At 45.1% G+C, this 19,277-nt stretch overlaps 1 protein-coding gene across 1 annotated transcript in view; it reads right to left on the reverse strand.

Moving 5' to 3' along the window:
* Window positions 1-4,985: 4,985 nt before the first annotated feature.
* The window catches only part of LOC147701375 (uncharacterized), a 44,793-nt gene continuing 30,501 nt past the window's right edge, over window positions 4,986-19,277 (reverse strand). Inside the window, exon 4 of the mRNA XM_086928639.1 lies at window positions 4,986-5,486. Within this exon, the coding sequence (XP_086784765.1) occupies window positions 5,125-5,486 (362 nt within the window). The 3' untranslated portion in view covers window positions 4,986-5,124. The remainder of the gene's footprint in view (window positions 5,487-19,277) is intronic.

Genomic DNA, 19,277 nt, shown 5'->3' on the forward strand with positions numbered 1-19,277 from the left:
GCCGGAATAAACAAAAACCTCACCACAACCTACAGATCATCCAGAACGCTGCCGCAAGACTGATCCACAACCTTCCAAGACACTGCCACATTTCCTAGCACCTGCACACACTCCACTGGCTCCCCATCGAGGCAAGAGTCACTTTCAAGATGCTCACCCATGCACACAAGGCCATTCACGACACCGGACCAGCATACCTGAACAGCCAACTCAATTCTATGCACCCAAAAAGACCCTATCATCAGCCCAGCTCTCCTGCGCTGTGGTCACACGCCCCAGAAGAACTAGATCAAGAGGCCGTTCCTTCTTCCTCGCGGACGAAACCTGGAATGCCCTTCCGCTCCACCTCAGGCAGACTACATTGTTTACCATCTTCGCAAGAATCCACAAAACCTGGCTCTTCGACCGATAGACTGGAGCCTGCAAACGCCCCCTCCCCCCAGCACCTTGAGACCTTTATGGGTGAGTAGTCACAATAAACAAACCCACTCCTAAGACTGATTTGCATATGGCTGGGTCCAAACTGGGGTGGCATGGTGGGCAAAAGAACAATGGATTTAACCCAGATCTTTTGACTGGGGGAGAATGTTTGCATTGTCAGCATTCCGTCCATCATTTGTTTGCTGTAACACTTTTCGCCTTAAGTGGGATGAGTATGCACAGACGTGGGTCCCTTGCTCACTGTGCTACTGGATTCAGGCTAGCCTGCCTGAAGAAGAGTGACATACCCTGAAACTGTTCCCAGGATGCTTGTATCCGGTCCAGGGGAGGATCTGGCCTGCTAGTTCGGTCTGCACTGTTCCCATGGGGCACAGGGTCAAGACTGATTTGCATATGGCTGGGTCCAAACTGGGGTGGCATGGTGGGCAAAAGAACGATGGATTTAACCCAGATCTTTTGACTGGGGGAGAATATTTGCATTGTCAGCATTCCGTCCATCATTTGTTTGCTGTAACACTCACAGCAGGAGAGCAGTGCCAGTATTGGATAAAGGGGTCTCTTCCAGCACTCCTAAGAGCACTGGAGACCTGCGCTTTCTCTAACATGATATTATGCTATACAATACTTTTTTACTATATTTTTTAATATTGTTTACCATGATATCTTGTCATTGATCTCTACAAATGTATTTAGATCATTAAAATTCATAATTTGAGACAACCAAATATAAAACAATGTCATTTTCAACTTTTCATTTAATTTTAGATAGTAGTGACTCTGTGAATCAGACCCCAAATCCATGAAATTAAGCACCAGAATCCAAAAGTAAAGCCATAGCTGAAAGGCCCCATTTCAGGAGACATCTTAAGTAAACAATTTTCCGGACCATTCTTAATGACACGTGTGTGTGTATTTTCAGTTGTCAAAATACTTTGCATTTGTGAAACACAGACAGAAATACTTTTGCAACTTTTGATGCTAGTGAGTGCTAAGTTCATAAAAGAATAAGTGACATGCTACAGAGTTTTGATCAGAATATTGCTGCCTTTGCAACTGAAAGTCAAGGTGCTGAATGATACAGCTGCGTTTCTGTCACCCACCGCTAGACACTCACTGACAGTTTATTTCACGCCTGGTGTTCTCTTTCTCTCTAGTCATTCTCTTCTTTCATCTTACCCACTTTTGTGTTTTTAATTCTTTCTCTGGATCATAGTCTGTTTCATAAAAAATAAATTAAGATTTTTTAAAATGAATGAGAGTTGGCCACAGGCTCAAAGTAATCACTGCTGAATGCACTTGTTTTTATAGATTTGGGCACCAGCCACAGAGTGGCAGCTGCCATGTACCCAGGAAGGTGAGGTTAGAGACTTTTAAAATGTGCATGTCTGGCTGGCCGTCCCAAGACAGCCAGCCAAAGAGACATGCACAGTTTAAAGCACACAGCTTCCTGTTGCCACTAGGCAAGACTGGCCCCACCGTGTCCTACCACTTAGTTCAGGATGGGTTGGTTGAGAAAATGAAAAGGTGATAAATAAACTTTATCACCATTTTATTTTTTCAGTACCGGTGTGTTGGGCAACGCTCCAACACTGAAACAGAGGAGCCGCCCCTGTCACCAGAGCGGTGTAAACATGGTGCCACCATTGGAACATTTTCCAAACGACTTCCTCCGCCCATTGCTTCACAATATAGATTAACATGCATCTGAAGTGCCAGCTAGTGACTGCTGCTCTACAGCTGCCCTTCTACAACTGCACACCTGTAAGAGTCTGAAAAATGCATTCTCGAATGCCAACATCTCTTACACAGGGACAAATTGCTACTCGATTGATGCATTTAGAATTGTAAGGGAACAGTGTCAAAAAATCCAGTTTGGGCTGTAGCAGGCCGAGCTATTTATAACTAATCAAACCCAAAACAAAAATACACACACATACGTGCAAACGCACAGATGCATGATCCTGGGCAGCTCCCCTTCCTTCAAGCCGGCATCTCTTTGGCGAAATTGCCTAGGCCTTGCCCCGGCCCCTAAAGACCAGATTAAGAGCCTTGGTGTATGGCTGGATTGCTCCCTTACTTTAATTCAACAAGCAACTAAGCTTTCAGTAACGTGCTTTGGCCTACTAAAGATGCTTCTAAAGGTCCTCCCCCTTCTCCCTTTTCATGCTAGAAAAACCAGGGTTCAAGCTCTGATCCTCTCCCGTTAGAGTTATGAGAATGCCTTATACCAAGAAGCCCCGCAGTATACCATCAACAAGCTCCAACTGATTAAGAACTGCGCCGCCCTCAGTCTTCTGCATATTCCTCGTTGGCTGCCCGTTAAACAAGCTCTAAAGAGCTTGCACTAACTGCCGATCAGGGAAAGGATTCAGTTTAAGGCTATGTGCCTGTCCCATAAAGCCTTTTGGAAGAATGGCCTGCCCATTCGACAATCTCTGCTCATTCCTTATCAACGGAGGAGAGACCTTCGGTCAACTGCCGCTTTTCTTGCCCTTCATGCCAGAATAAGGAGAGCCAGATGTGGTGGGCGCTCCTTCTCATATAATGGTGCCATGGGTTGGAATGGAAAGAGGCTAATCTGCTCTCATTCCGAAAACTCTTAAAAACGTGTCTGTTCTAGATCTATAGTCACTTCTTACTGTTCTGTTTCCTTTACCTGTCTGCAGCTCTGGGCGGCCTCCGGGTAGCCATTGTGCTATATAAATTTTATTTATTTCATTCATTCATTCATTTATTCATCCACTTAGCGCTCGCACGGACGTATTTAATGCACACACGCGTAACAACAAATCTATAATTCTAACTTACATTGCAGAATAGTCATCCCCCGAAGGTGGGAGGCACGGCACTAAGCAATCTCTTATATGCCGATGATTTGGTTCTTTTGAGCCTCACACGGGTCGGGTTGCAAAGGCTCCTAGATAAACTATTTAGCTACACCACCACGAACCAACTAGAGGTTAACCTAAAGAAAACCCAAGAGGTACCCTTTGGGAGGAAACGTCATGTCGGTGGTGGGTGGTCATACAATATTATAAGCCTTGTTACAGGGAATACATATAAATACTTAGGTGTCCACTTTGACTTTAGGGGTAACTTTACCAAACAGTGTAATGAGATCACAGTAAAAGCTACGACCCTAGGGGTGACCCTTGCCAAGCTTTCAAAAAACCTGTCCGGTCCAACTCTATCGCCATTACTGGAAGTCCTGAGAGCCTAAATTGGGCCTACCCCATCATATGGCATTGAGATATTTAGGCTCAAATTGAACACTGTTTTAAATCAACATGTGACTAAAATCTATAAAAAGGTCCTCTATCTGCCCAAAAATGCCTCTGCTGCCCAGATACGATTAGAGCTGGGCTTACTAAATTACAAGGCTTCTAATATTGGGACTTACTCACATTTCTGCCATAAATTCAGACAAGCGGACACAGGCACACTAGAGTCCCTAGTCTGACTAGAAATCACTCAGAAAAACCCAGGGGGCGCGTATGGTCACCTTTTTAAGGATTCTATTCGCAAAATGCCTGCTGGTGATCCATGGGCCCTCAACCCTAGCATGACAGCATTTAAAACCACTATTAAAAAATGTCTGAGAATGAGCTCTCTCATTATCGACAAAGCCCTTTTTGCCAAACGTAGTCATGCTTGGGCAACTATGAACTCCTATGGGCGATTGTCCTCTGCCATCTACTTGTCTTGCACATACCCATTGTATTTAAAACGCAACTTCATGGCTATTAGAATGGGTGATTGGCGATTCCTAAAAGATCTGCCCCCTTGGCGACGCATTACGGAAGACCTTATGTGCAGAGGGTGCGGTAAGACAGCAGAAACTTTGGTCCACGTGGTCTGCCTTTGCCCCGCCCTTATCTCCCAACGTAGACGCAAACTTAAGCTGAATGGAACAGGCTGGGCGTTCGGACCTGCAGACAAGCAATCATTGCAGCTTTGAACCCTGAAACCATAGACTTAAATATAAGACTAATAATCTATATACGGCAGGCATATTGTAATTTTACGCATAAGAGGCCCAGCTAACGCTCCCGCCTTATTTAACCGTCTTAACCAATACGTACTTTTCCTCTAAGTACTAAAAAGAGAAAGAGGGAAGAAGGAAAGAAAATAAAATAAAAGGGGAATAAAAGGAGAAAAAAGGAAAGAGGAGCATTTTATGTTTTAATGTGACTGGCCATTGTATCCAGGAGCACTCTCCAGAATACTGGATTGTTTTTTATATGTACAATATCATTGCTTGTCAGCGCAACACAATTTTCTTGGCTTTATGCCATGTGTCTGAACTATTTTGCACATTAGGTCTCAACTTTTAATATGTAATAGAAACAGGAAGATCGTGATGCGGATGTTCAACATTTTACTATTGTAGTCCAATTGACCTCTTGCTTTTATTTATTTTTTGTACATGGTGTGAATTGTTGAAAAACTCTTTTAAGGATATTTGTTTTATATCCAAATAAAGATATATTATTATTACATTGCAGATCTTAAAGTGTGAAAAAAGCAGCTGACAGGAATTGTTTGATTTACATATGAATTTAATAATGAACATAAAACAGAACAGTTTTAGAAAAACATGCCTCATCGACAGAACATTCGGTGAACAAGACGGTAATGCAAGGGAATGCATTAAAATATAACTCTTTTTCCTTGTTAATTATCCTACTTGGGACACTCAGACATGGGCACGCATGTGCGATCGGCAGCAGAGCGGAACACATAGCCCGTATCGCAGACACACCAGGGCTCGCAGGCTCTGGTGTTAGGTTTGACATCCAGATTTGCACAGGTTGCATGATCGGATTTCAAACAAGGCTGAAAATGCATGTTCGCCGGGCACTTAACTTGGCACGTTTCAAATGTTACACATTTCTTAGAGTCGCTGGTCTCGAATATGAAACCAGGATCACATTCACACCCGTAGTTGCATTCCCTAGTACAGTCAGGAGGTTTGTTTTCGCTAAGCTTGTCGCAGTTTTCTCGACAGGTCTTCATGCATTTAAATGTGGCGTTGGGTGGGCACCCTAATATAGGGAGACACAATTGGGTTAGTGATATTTTTGTTTTGATTTCAGCATCATTCACATTAAAATATTACACACAATAACCGGTATTCACCGACAAAGTGAACTAAAGAAAAATTAAGAAATCAGTAATTAAAAAACAGGCATTCTTAATTATTACAGTGAAATGCATTTACATGCATCTTGTAATATCACCAGCTATTCTTTAACGGAAGTACCCTATTCACAGTGCATTGATAGGACCTATTACTTATAATTTCTCTGCCTACTTCTAATCCTGCGCTGGGAAATGGCATCACGTCTACGGCCCTGTGAGGAGAGTGTCTCCTAATATTTTTGCAATTATTACCCGCCCCGAGATGCTGCACTGGTGAGTCTGAGGGCATGACTGCAACTTGTCCAGTCTATCCAGATATTTGACCACCGTCATTTCATCTGATCTTTATAATTTTTAAGAAGGAATCTGTCAACTACAGGTGGGTTCCTAAAACTCTGAATTGTAGTGAGTCACAATCACGCCTACCTCATGAATATTAACTATAATTGGATACCATTATAGGGAAGGTGGCTTGCAGCAGCCAGCAGACCATCATGTCTGTGACTTCCTTTCAAGAAAGTATTTCTTTTGAAATGCCCCCCATTTTTCCTAAAGAAAACAGGATTGCAATTAAAAATTAAAGAGGACAATTGTTTATTATTTTTATTTTAAAAAGGTGACCCCTTCCATTTTGTGTATGGATTGTCACCTCCTCTAAGATGTCAGTAAAAGGCAACATTTTGTTCAATCAATTAAAATGTCATATCGTTTTTTGGCCATTTTACACAATTTTCACAAAGGAAATTACATACATTTTGCCAAGGCCAAGTACATTTTTAACTTTGCCTCCCTTGCCCAACAGGGCAACCTAAAGCACCTGGAAACAATTTAGTTAAGCAGTGTGTGCTAAGAATGCTAAGAATAAACATCAAACACCTCCACCACTACATAAGCCGTCCAATAAATTCCCAGCTGATAGTTATTTTTCAATCTTTCCTAATATACACCTTAAAGCAATTTAGCAGTACTTCGAAAGAGCTTTTCCTCCGCACAGCAGTCTGTCCTGTTTTGCATCTTTCTGTGTCTAAAAAGAAGATATAAACACCTCAAAAAGGGATGGAGCAAAACAGTACACTTACATATGTCGGTGTCAGAAAGTGGAATGGGATGGCCCATCAATCAAATATGACACATTTCCTAGGTTACAGTACAGTTCACTGTGAAATGGCTAGTGGCCCCCGAGTCAGTCGAGCACAAAGTTCCAGCCTTATTTTCAAGATAAATGCATGCTACATTCAAGCAGTACCAAACATAATTCAAGTCAAGAACACCATAACATTTCCAAACCAATTATAGGATGCTAAATGTCACAAAATGCTTAAAGTACGGTTAAGGGAACAATAGATATGAACTCATGATGTGAACGCAAAAAAAATCCTTTCGAACAATGGGGCTGTAAAAGTCACTGTTTAAAAACAGCCAGTAGAGAAGACAACAAGAATTACATGCAATCTATTCTAACATAGAGAGACCAGAAACTCAGAGGCACAACAGGTTGCCTTCCAGGTTGGTAATCTCCAATGCTTTCAATTTTCCTGGTGGTCTATTGAGGGACTCAAGTTGCATGTCCAAGAGTATGACAGAGTACCTTCCTCCTGATTGCCATTTCAGTAAGGACTCACACATTGCTGTAGATCATAGAAAAGACTCCGCTGGTCTCTCCAGAATCTCTCAAAAAAGCTCCTAGGGAGCAGGCCTCTCCCTAACCTGGGCTCCCATATTATCTACTCCGTTGCAATTCATTTCCAACTCAACAGCGAAATCATCCTCAAAGGAAAAAAGGGGCATATTACCAAGGCGGGCGATAATTCTATCGCCCTAGTAGCAAGCTGTCGCTAACAGCAGTTAGCGACAGCTTGTAGGCGATAGCGAGCGGTTTGGGGACCACTTTGCATGTCAGCAATATTTATCGCTAATGACATGCAAAGTGGGCAATACTGAAAGCAGTCGTTAACGTCGCTATCGCATTAGCAAGGCAGGCGTAGCGATGGAAAAATTCACACTAAGCGCGAATATCTCCAAAAACTAATGCCTGCTCAGACCAGTTCTTAGCCATTATATCCAATGGGAGTTGGATATTATGGCTCAGTCCTCATTAGCAATAATGCGTGAATATCACTGGATTACAAGCGATATTCATGCATTTCGCTGCTAACCCCGGATATTATATCGCTTTAGAGATAAACGTTGCTAAAAGCACGTTATCTCTGCGATAATAATCGGAGATGCTTGGCGTTAAAAAAATACTCGCTAGTTGTTGGTAATGTGCCCCTAAATCCTTCTTCATCTTCCTGTGTCCATAAGTCAATACATAAGACCATTGGGTGTAGTTAAGCCTGCCACTTGTCATAGGGACAGAGAAAATGCCCTACCAAAATGACTAGCAGTGTCATGGTCCTCTGAATCTTCATGCCAGCACAAAGCAGTCCATAAAAAGGCGAAAATCTAATGAGACCTTGCAGAAAACATTATATTGTTAGAGTATGTATATTTTTGTGCATGTAACCACGTTGCAAACATAACTGGAACGCATTGAAGGAAGAGCAGCACAGAAGACTCGTGAAAGTTCATGGGCATTTAGAGTGAGGGAGAGAGAAGGTGGTAACTTTGCGGGTGAGATGATTCTGTCGAGATATGTCTCTTCAGTGGCCTTCTTTTTTTTTTGTGAAAAAATACCTGGCACATTCAATAATAAATACAGTTTGCATTGCAGTATTGATAAAAATCTAATATACATACATCTGAAGCTTATACAATCATACAATACATTACACAATAAATAGATTAGGGCATGACTTTATAAAACAGTAATTAGAAAATAATTCATTATTACAGAGTAAACCTGGGCTGGTATCTCCATACCAGAGATAGAAATACACATCCGACGCCCTTGATAAGCTAGTACATACAACAAAAGGATGTAGGGGATCTATCCCGGGAGCTTCGTACAGACCGGAATCCTCCATCCCTTAATAGGAGCCCAAATATTCAATCCTAGTTCCCTCATTTTCCGACCCCTATGCATATATAGGGTGGATTTAATATTATGGATAATGAGGAGCCTAGCCAACAACATCTTGAAGGATGGTGCTACAGTATCCTTGTATCCTGCCGCAAGTAAAATCCTGAGGCCCGCCACAGATATGAATACAAAGGCTTCCTCCTCCTTGTTGAGCCCCAGATTGCTATTGATTCCTATTATAATTAGGGCTGATCTTAACGCCTAGCAGCCCCTCCCAAAATTTCTCAACTTCTCCTTGAATTGCACTTAATTTATCACAGTAATAAAACGTATGCAGTAAATCAGCGGGCCCTTCCCTACACCGCTGGCACCCTATCAAGCATGCTTCCGCTCCAACTAACATACGAATTCCATCAGAAAACCGACAACATGATCTAATAATTCATATGGTAGGACAAAAGGGCTAGGATTAGTATCCAGAAACTGAGACTAATAAAGAAACATGGAGGCCTTAATCTCACGGATTTCCAAACATACCAGCTAGCGTTCTTGGTAAACCAGGGATCACAATTTATTTATTTATTTAGAATGTTTTATATAGCGCGAACAAGATCTTCGCAGATATCAGAGCGCTTTACAGAGTAGGGGAGCATATATAAACAGATACATCAATAGTGTTAAAAGTACAGTGAAGTGATATCATAAACAATCAAGTAAGTCAGTTTCAAAGTCAAACAAAAATGCAAAGGGTTCGAACAAGTAGTACAGATCAGTATCGAGTCTTTGACGCTAATCCCCAGTAGTAGTTCAAGTTACTCCCCAGTGTGGCTCCAGGTAGAGAGAGCAATACTAAACAATAGACAACCCCTCACACTTCTCACAACAAACACCTTCCCCTCCTCCTCCAAACAGACTTTCAAAAACACCAAGATATCCATGAAAAAAGTAGACAAATAAATTGATGACCAGTATCAAGAGCTCCACCTATGAATCGCCATGGGCAAACCATAGAATCAAATATAGAGGGAGGAGCCTCAACTTTGAGACATGGATAGAGAAAGTTTTTTATGGCTAGGAATGTAGTCTGGGTAATGTGTATGGTGAGGATAACTAGTTTGATTCTGTAGTACTCTGTAACCTGTGCCATACTTTGCTCTCTCTCTTTCTTTCCCTCATCTCCCTCTTACTGTTCTCTCTCTGTCTTTTCTACCTTATAATACTTGCCTGAGAGTATACTGGACCTCTGCAAGTGAATTTTACGACTGTACTGTATCACCCGTAAAAATCTAATAAAAATATATATTTTTTTTAAATTAAAAAGGGTCTTATAATGTTGGGCTCTCAGATTCATGGAGCGAAAGAGTTTCCCCGCAAGTTGCAGTGCTTTATCTATATCCACATCTGGGTCCCCAAGTTTCGCTGCCCACGAGGCTTCACATTTTTCCAAATCATCCTGAGTCCCCAATAACAGGGACCCATGTGTCAATTTAATCCTAGTTCCACCACCTAATAAAGAATCCAATATATTAATTCTGCCCCCAGGGGTAATCCGTGGTCTGATACCCATTAAAGTTTCATGGATTTGAAAAAACTCAAAGCCTTGATTGTCCGGGATGCATTATTTCTGCTGAATATCTTCAAATCTCATCAGGCTGCCCCCCTCAAAGATATCACCTATTCTTTTAATTCCATGCTGCTCCCAAAGCCTCCCCATCCTATCATTACTAAATTGAGGGAACAGACTGGAGTTCTAAAGCGTTGTATAGTGTATAATTTTAGGGATTGTTATTAATGTTTGCATTAGTTTCCCTATTTTCCGAACACCATCTAAAACCTTATAATGCATTTTCTTATAGTAGCACCTATCGGTTTTGTGGAGCAGAAGCCTGAGAGCTTCTCTGCCCAGCAATAGTTCAAAGATGGAGGGTGGGTTAATATTGCCAAATGGAGTGTCCGCTAAATTTGAGGCCGGATCAAATAAAATCACCATCTGGCATAGCAAACAAGCCCAATGATAAAATCTATTATTGGGGATTGCACACCCACCTTTTCTTGTGGAAGAGACAGATATCTCATAGAGCGCCTGATTTTACCATATTGCCAGATAAAATTCATAAAAGCTGCCTTTACTGGCTTTATTAGGCCTTCCTCGATCATAAATGGGATAGAATAAAAGAGATATAGTACATTGGAGAGCATGATCATTTTGAGTACATTAGCTCTCCTTACTAAAGTTAGATGTAAGGCATCTATTCTTTTAAGGTGTGTTGTTATTGACTTCAGGAGCAGGGTAAAATGATCTTTTATAGTTGCATCTGTTACAGCGCTGTTACTGTCTCCCATATAAACCGCTGAATCAGTTACCTATGACCCTTCCCAGCTTTCTAGATAGAACCTTGGCATAGATCTTAGTGTCCATATTGAACGATATGATCCGGGGTTCTCCTTGGGCTTCCCTTTCTTATGGAACACAATAATATTTGTTTCCTTCCAGGATTCTGAAATTAGACCAGAGCATATTATACCGTTAAATAAATCCAGTAGCATAGGGGCAATCTCATTCAGGATACTTTTATATACTTCAAGTGGTATACTATCCTGCCGCGCGGCCTTTCCTGCTGCTAATTCCTGAAGTGCTTCCAACACTTCACCTATTGCCAGATCATTCTCCAACATTTCTTTATCCAAATTACCCAGCTGGGGGTCTATATCCTCAAACCCCAGGCTAACAGCTTCAGGACCACCCTCTTCTTTGTACAATGTTTGATAGAAGTTTTTTAAAATGTTCAATGTATCGGCTGGGTCCATATAATCCTGACCCCCCTCTTGTATTCTTGAAATTATATTTCTGCTACTTTCTTGCCTGACCTGGAGTGCTAATAGCTTGCCTGCCTGCTCTCCCGTCTCATACATCTTGCCCCTATTTGTCTGATACTCATCGGCAGATTTCTGGGATAGCCACTTATGCAGCTCTGCTTTAATGGTAAGAATCTTCTGCTGGCTCACAGCAGCCTTGCACCCTTGCCCAATATCCTTTATATGCTGTTCTTTTGCCGCTGCTAGCTGGCAGACCAATCTCTCATTTTCTAGCCGAGCCTCCTGTTTTAACCTAGCTGCCTTAAATGCATCCCACACATTATTTCTGGATGAGCAGAAACGATTCATATCAAAATAATCTTGGGCCCATATCCTCAGGTGATCTACAAATCTGGGGCCAGCTAATAACTTTCTCTTGAAAGTCCACCTTGAATAATTTTTAGTTAAAGTATCTAAATCATACTGCAAAGTTAGTGGATTATGATAGGACAACACTTTAGGCATTTTATTAATGTTAACGTTCTCCAGTTCAGATGAAGAGATCAGGAAATAGTCCAGCTTAGTATATTTCTTGAAAGGGCATGAATAATATGTGAAAACCGATCAGTAGGTTCCAAATGTTTGCCAATCCGTGTGATCCCAATAATGAGGTCAGTGCCCGGTATACCCTGGGCTTGCGGCCTGCATAAATAACATTATTTGTAAAATCAGCAGAGATATTCAAGTCCCTGCATACTATAATGGGTCTCGGCCAATTCAATAATTCCACTTCAAGATGTTCACATATCTCAGGGTTATCCAGGTTGGAACCATAGATCGTACATATTGTAAATCCTAGACCATGTTCGGCCAGTGCCCACCTCCCAGGGGAATATGCCAGATGGTGCATGCCCCTCCCAAGGTAGATCAGGCCAGTATTGCCACCCCTCTAACTGTAGATGTCTGTGAGGATCAGGCCAATAACTCAAAACCACGTATTCTTAACAGATGGCTTTTTTGCCCATGGTAGATGGGTCTCCTGTAAACATAGCACATCCACATGGTTCGGCCTTACAAAATACCCCATCATTTGCCTCTTCCTGCAGTTATTTAGGCCCCCAATATTGACCGTACAAATCTTAAGTTTCCCCATTTAACCCTGCTTGGATGCCAAATTTCTTTTGAACCAGCCCATACATCTGATTAGAAACAGAAAGCCCTAAACCATCAAAAAATAACACCAGGTATTTTTTATTTTTTTGGCTTTTCCCCATTCCTTCCCATCCTCCTCTGCCCCCTCCAATCCCCATCCTTCCCTCCCCCTGCCCCCTACTCCCTCCACCCTTAAGAAGCACTCAGACCTATGTCTGTGCATGTGATGTCTGCAGCATTAGCAGCCTGGGTCCTTTCTAGGCTAATCACCATATCTTCCTCCTACCCCCTTAATCCTACCAAAACATAAATCTTACACGCAAAATTAAATCAGAAACCACAAACTGAAATATATATAACTCTGGAGTGTCTTAACACCCCCTCCACCCATCCTCCCATTAAACCATAGAACCACCACAACCAGTCTCTTTTATTCTCTCCTCTGCCTCCCTTTCTTCACCTCACAGCCAAACTTTTTATTCGTCAACCGCGTCCAGGTATTCTCTGGATTTTATCTCGGAGGAAAAGCAGCGTGTATGTCACTCATGGATCACCTTATGTTGTGCCGGGTTAATTAGATACGTCTGGATATTCTTCTCCTGGAACGGTTTTATTAATTGTCTCAGCCTCCAGCGTCTCTCTACCGTTGAGTGGCAGAAGTCAGGGCGAAGGAAAATGAGACCCGACCACTAGATCTCTTTGCTTCTGGTCTGGCCTTCTCTGAGATAGCCTGTTGCAATAGAAAATTCCCTAGGAACACCAAAATTGCTCGTGGTTTATCCCCCTCTCTCACTGGAGCTCGTAATTTAGTACGGTGTGCTCGTTGGATTTCAGCAGTCTAGTTCCATTCCACTGCTCCAGAAAGGCAGACTTAAACCGTTTGATTATGTATACCCTAGCGTCTGACCCTTCCACTGCCTCTGGCACCCTCAATACCCTGAGGTTATTCCTCCTCTGCCTGTTCTCAAATTCCTCCAACTTCCACTGGATGTCCTTAATCTGTGAGCTTTGAGCCCCCACCTGGGTTGATGCACTGGCTGCTTCTGCCTCTGTCGCAACTATTTTTTCCTCAAGGTTTGTCACTCTCTCACCTACATTAAAACATGCCTTGGAGAGCTTCCTGATGACCCCTTGCATTTTCTCATGGCAGCCTGTGCCTTGTGACGGTCCTGATGCGTTTCTTTCCTGTGGGAGACGATGGCCTGATGTATAACCTCCAGCATAGGAGGGGTGGTGCTAGTTACAGGGGGGGGGTTTACCAGAAAGTGGGGTGGCAGATGAATAGTCCTATCTTAGGACCTCTTTTCCTCAGCCTTGTACATCTCATTGCGGATTAGCTTTTTTAGTTATTGTAGGGAGGTCTAGATTACTGTCTTCCAGGTCTGAATCCAAGTTACTCCCCCCTAGTGATGAGCTCCGATGATTCCGCCTCTTCAGAGACAAAAAAAAAAACAGTCACTAGGCTCCTTATCTTTATCCAGATCTAATCCGTCCTTACCCCTTACTGGGAGATCTGCTCCCCACATTGCATCGCCAGTCCCCAGCATTGAGGCAGATTGCTGTAGCCCCCTCTCAACTGTCGCTTCTTCACAAACAGAGGCCGTATCTGCATTCTTACTGTTAGTTTCTGCATCTTGTGTGACCTCTCCTACCTCGTAGGAAGCGGCCGCTCCCCGTGCATCCTGCCTGACTGCCACAGCGCTTCACAGAGACTGGTATTGTAGCGCTATACGCCTGCCTGCCATAGTTTTGCCTGCCACTGCTGCCGCCTTGTATACCTGCACTTTATGTTTAAAAATTGCATTGTGCGCTCAATTCCGATTTTGCTAACGTGCACCTCGGCATTTTAACATCGATTGTCAGCCAGCGCTCAGACTCACTTTTCTAACTCTACGTAGCGCCGGTGCCACTGCCCTCAGCGTCTCTCCTCTCATCCACCCCAACCTCGCCCAGGCTGTATTTCGATCCCCCCACCATTTTGATTGTTGTGCTTAACCAGCACCTAGAGCCCACCTCCCGCCTCCCAGCTGCCCCTCCCCCGCTCCGCCCCCTCCACTATCCATTAATGTCAGATGTCCCAACGCGCAGCGTCCACGCGCTACGGCCGCGCCGAAGGTGCGCCAAAGGTAAGCCCGTCTACGCCCGTCCGCGCCTGGCCGGCGCCCAGCGCCAGTCCCTCTGGCCCCCGTCCCACCCGCATTACTTACGCCGCCTCCACCCTCCTAGCCCTTAACCCCGGCCGACTCTTCAATTGCGCCCAAGCCGCCCCTGGCCACACCCATGGACCCTTCTCTTGCAATTCCTGCAAGTTCGACGGCACCAAGACCAACTCCTCATCCACGAACACCAAACAGAGCTCCAACGCTAACCACCTTAAATGCATCCTGCTCAACACCTGATCGGTCCACAGGCACGCCATCGACCTCTGGAATCTACTAGACACCATCTCCCCGGACGTAGGCTTCCTAACAGAAACATGGATGAACGCCTCCTCAGCCCCAGACATCACCATTGCCATCCCGGAAGGATACAAGATCATCCGAAAGGACCGCACCAACCAAACAGGAGGAGGCATCGCTATCGTCCACAAGAATTCCATCCGCATCTCAACAAGCTCAGACGTCAACCTTGCCAGCGCCGAACACCTTCACTTCCAGATCCACACTGACCCCAACACAACACTCAGAGGCACTCTCCTCTCCCGGCCTCCAAGGCCCCGTGCACAATTCAGTGACGACATCACTGACTTTATCACCCCACACGCCATCCCCTCCGAGGAATACATTCTATTGGGTGATTTCAACTTTCACCTGGAAAAGAGCAACGACAATAACACTACCACCCTCCTGGACAACCTCGCCAACCTCGGACTCAAACAACTTGTCACCACCCCCACCCACATTGCAGGTCACACACTCGACCCTATCTTCACTTCCAGCAAACATGTCTCCTTCAGTCACACCACAGCGCTCCATTGGACGGACCACAGCTGCGTTCACTTTATCTACAATAAGACCACAACCCACAACCATCCTCATCCTACCCTGCGAAGAAACTGGAACAAAATCACCATCGACCAGATCTCCTCTGTGCTTCTTCAAAACCCCCCTGCCCACCCCTCAAACCCCGACCAAGCAGCCATTAACCTCACCCAATGGCTATCCAACAGCGCCGACATCCTAGCACCGCTGAAAAAACGTCAAACCAAACTAGGCAGCAAAAACGCCTCCTGGTTCAACGATGATCTTAAGAAATCGAAGAAACTGTGTCGCTCCCTCGAGAAGGCCTGGAAAAAAGACCCAAACACCACCACCAGGGATGCCTTCAAAAACGCCACCCGCATACACCACCAACTAATCCGGTCTGCCAAGAAAGCCGCATTCAAAGACCGACTAGATAACAACGCCCACAACAGCAAGGAATTATTCAACATCGTCAAAGAATTCACCAACCCATCAGCCAACTCCAACGACATCACCCCCTCCCAAGCCCTATGCGACTCACTAGCTTCCTTCTTCCACAACAAAATCGCAGACATCCACAACAGCTTCGACAACCGACCCGGAGACCAACCCACCCAACCTTCTGCCGTACCCTCACCCCCCTTGAACATCCTTAATGACTGGAACCCAATCTCCACTGAGGACACCATCCGCCTGATGAACTCCATCCACTCAGGATCCCCAACAGACCCATGCCCTCACCACATCTTCAACAAAGCAGACTCCTTCATAGCTCCACACCTCCGTGACGTCATCAACTGCTCCCTCAACTCCACCACCTTCCCGGAAAGCTGGAAACACGGCGAACTCCGCGCCCTTCTGAAAAAACCCACAGCTGACCCCACCGAACTCAAAAACTACTGCCCCATCTCGCTCCTTCCATTCCCGGCCAAAGTCATCGAGAAAGCTGTCAACAACCAGCTCGCCGCCTTCCTCGAAACCAACAAATCCCTCGACTCCTCACAGTCCGGCTTCCGAGCCAAACACAACACTGAGACCGCCCTCATCGCAGCAACAGACGACATTCAAACTCTACTGGACAATGGAGACACAGTCGCCCTCATCCTCCGCGACCTCTACGCAGCCTTCGAGACAGTCTGCCATAGCACCCTTCTACAGCGCCTCAGAAACATCGGAATCCAAGGAAAAGCACTGGAATGGATCACCTCGTTCCTCACCGGAAGAACCCAGAGAGTCCGCCTCCCACCATTCAAGTCTGAGGCCACTGAAGTCATCTACGGTGTACCACAAGGATCTTCTCTCAGCCCCACCCTCTTCAACGTATACATGAGCCCCCTCGCGGCCATCGCACGCCAGCACAACCTCAACATCATCTCCTACGCTGACGACACTCAACTGATCCTCTCACTCACCAAAGACCCTAACACCGCCAAAACCAACCTACATGTAGGAATGAAAGAAGTATCCGAGTGGATGAAGCACAGCCGTCTGAAACTGAATTCAGACAAAACAGAAGTCCTTATCTTAGGTACCTCCCCCTCCGCCTAGGATGACTCTTGGTGGCCAGAGGCCCTTGGAAAAGCACCCATCCCGACGGACCACGCACGGAACCTGGGCGTCATCCTGGACTCCTCGCTCTCCATGAACAGACAAGTCAACGCCGTTTCATCATCCTGCTTCAACATTCTTCGAATGCTCAAAAAAACATTTCGCTGGATCCCCACCGAAACTAGAAAAACAGTCACCCACGCACTGGTCACGAGCCGCCTGGACAACGGAAACACCCTATACGCCGGTACCACCGCAAAAATCCAGAAAAAACTCCAACGCATCCAGAACGCTTCAGCCAGACTCATACTAGACATCCCGCGTAAAGACCACATCTCTGGTCACCTGAAAAACCTCCACTGGCTCCCGTCAATAAGAGGATCACTTTCCGCCTCCTAACCCACGCACACAAAGCACTTTACGAACTGGGACCTGAATGCCTCAACGCACAACTCTCCTTCTACACCCCCTCTCGCCAGCTACGATCCTCCAACCAAGCCCTTGCTACTGTACCTCACATCAACAAATCAACCATGGGAGGTAGATCCTTCTCCTACCTAGCAGCTAAAACCTGGAACTCCCTCCCTACCCACCTTCGCCTCACTCAGAACCACCTAGCATTCAGAAAGCAACTTAAGACATGGATATTTGACAAGTAATTCCCCACCCTTCCTCAAGCGCCTTGAGACCCTCTGGAAATGTAGCGCGCTATATAAATCTTTTGACTTGACTTGACTTGACTCCTGGGGGGCCAGAGATACCGTGGCCAGAGCTACTGTGTCATCCCCCCCGCATTCTCTACTGGAGAGGGACTGGTGTTACTGTCACTGGGGGGAGCTGTACAGCAGGTGGAGCACACTCACTGAGATCCCTAGTGGTTAACTTAAATTTAGTGCCTTGAGTGCCTTGAGAAGCTTCAACAGACCTGCTCGGGCTCACCTCCTCATTTTGCTTCCTTCTTGTATTGTTTTCTGTATTAGGGACCACTGCCGCCCCCTACCACCTATGTCTGTTGTTGCTCCTTGCCATGCAATGTTATGTCATGTTATGTTATAGCGCTCTTGTATAGCGCACGGCTACTCAGAAAGAGTGTCCCGGCGCTTTCCACCTGCAACTCAGAATAAAAATAACACAACACAGCAAAAAAAAGAACTAAAACAGAAACAATGAGAACAGCCTAAAGATTAAAAAGCCAGGTCTTCAGGCTCTTCCTGAACTGGAGCAAATTGGCAGTGTTGCGCAGCGAAAGAGGTACCGAGTTCCACAGCTGGGGAGCTTTGCAGCTGCAATAACATGTCGGCTACTGAGGGGGTGGCTGGACGGTTCTTCCCGGATGCCCCGCTGCTCCCCCTCCTTGGCTGATCCGGAGTACGTGCCTGCTGCGGCTTGCTCTGCGCTTGTTCCAGTATACTCTTCTCCAACACCACTTAGCCTGCGGCAGACTCATCCGCTGCCGTTGTCTTGGAGCCCACGGCATTCACCGCCACTTTCAGAGCCATCCCTCCGCTGTTCCACGTACACAGACTAACCAGGTGAGACAGAAACTTGGGTATGGAGTGCCTGATTATCCGGAGCCCAAATTTTGTAACAAGTGCCCAAAGTCTTTTATGGGAGTACTGCGCCCCCAACATAGAGTGGTATGGTAGGTATGGGGTGGTATTTTCAAAACTCCTTAAGGAGTTAAGCGTATTCTGCAAGCCTTTAGGGGTCTTCACATCATAACCTGACTCAGAGCGGCTTCGCTGGTGCTGCAATAGGCCTCTAAGCGGCCGCCATCTTGCTCCTCCACGAACAAATGATTCATGTTGTGGGTTGCCTCCTCTTCAGGGGCCTTCTTAATCACAGTAGAGTTGAACAGGTGCAATGTCAATGGGGATATGCTTCCAGATAATGGGTATATAGACTGAAAAGGTATGAACATTTCCTTCCTGAGTAAGCTTATCTATAACCTAGCAATGGCCTGGCTCTAATTTTGAAATTGACCATGCAAGGTTGCTAATTTCTCTGTCAGGTATAGTTGTGTTGCTTCTGAAGGTCTTGTAGGTGATGAGGGTGGTATTGAAAATGATGCAGGCTGTGAGAGGGATCAGGTTAAGTGATCAAATTGGTTCTGGTCCTAGATGAGGTGAACCTACAAGTGCTGGATGCCTTTCAGAGGAGCCAATGCAGTCAGTGATGTGGTAGACTAGAACACTGCCTCTATCTAGTTAGGAAAGAACTGGTCACTGTTTAACAGAAATAAAATTTATGTAGGAAAGGTTTGCATTTTTATG

This window comes from Lissotriton vulgaris, chromosome 7 (genome assembly GCF_964263255.1).
Source record: "Lissotriton vulgaris chromosome 7, aLisVul1.2, whole genome shotgun sequence".
In the NCBI taxonomy this organism is placed as follows: Eukaryota; Metazoa; Chordata; class Amphibia; order Caudata; family Salamandridae; genus Lissotriton; species Lissotriton vulgaris.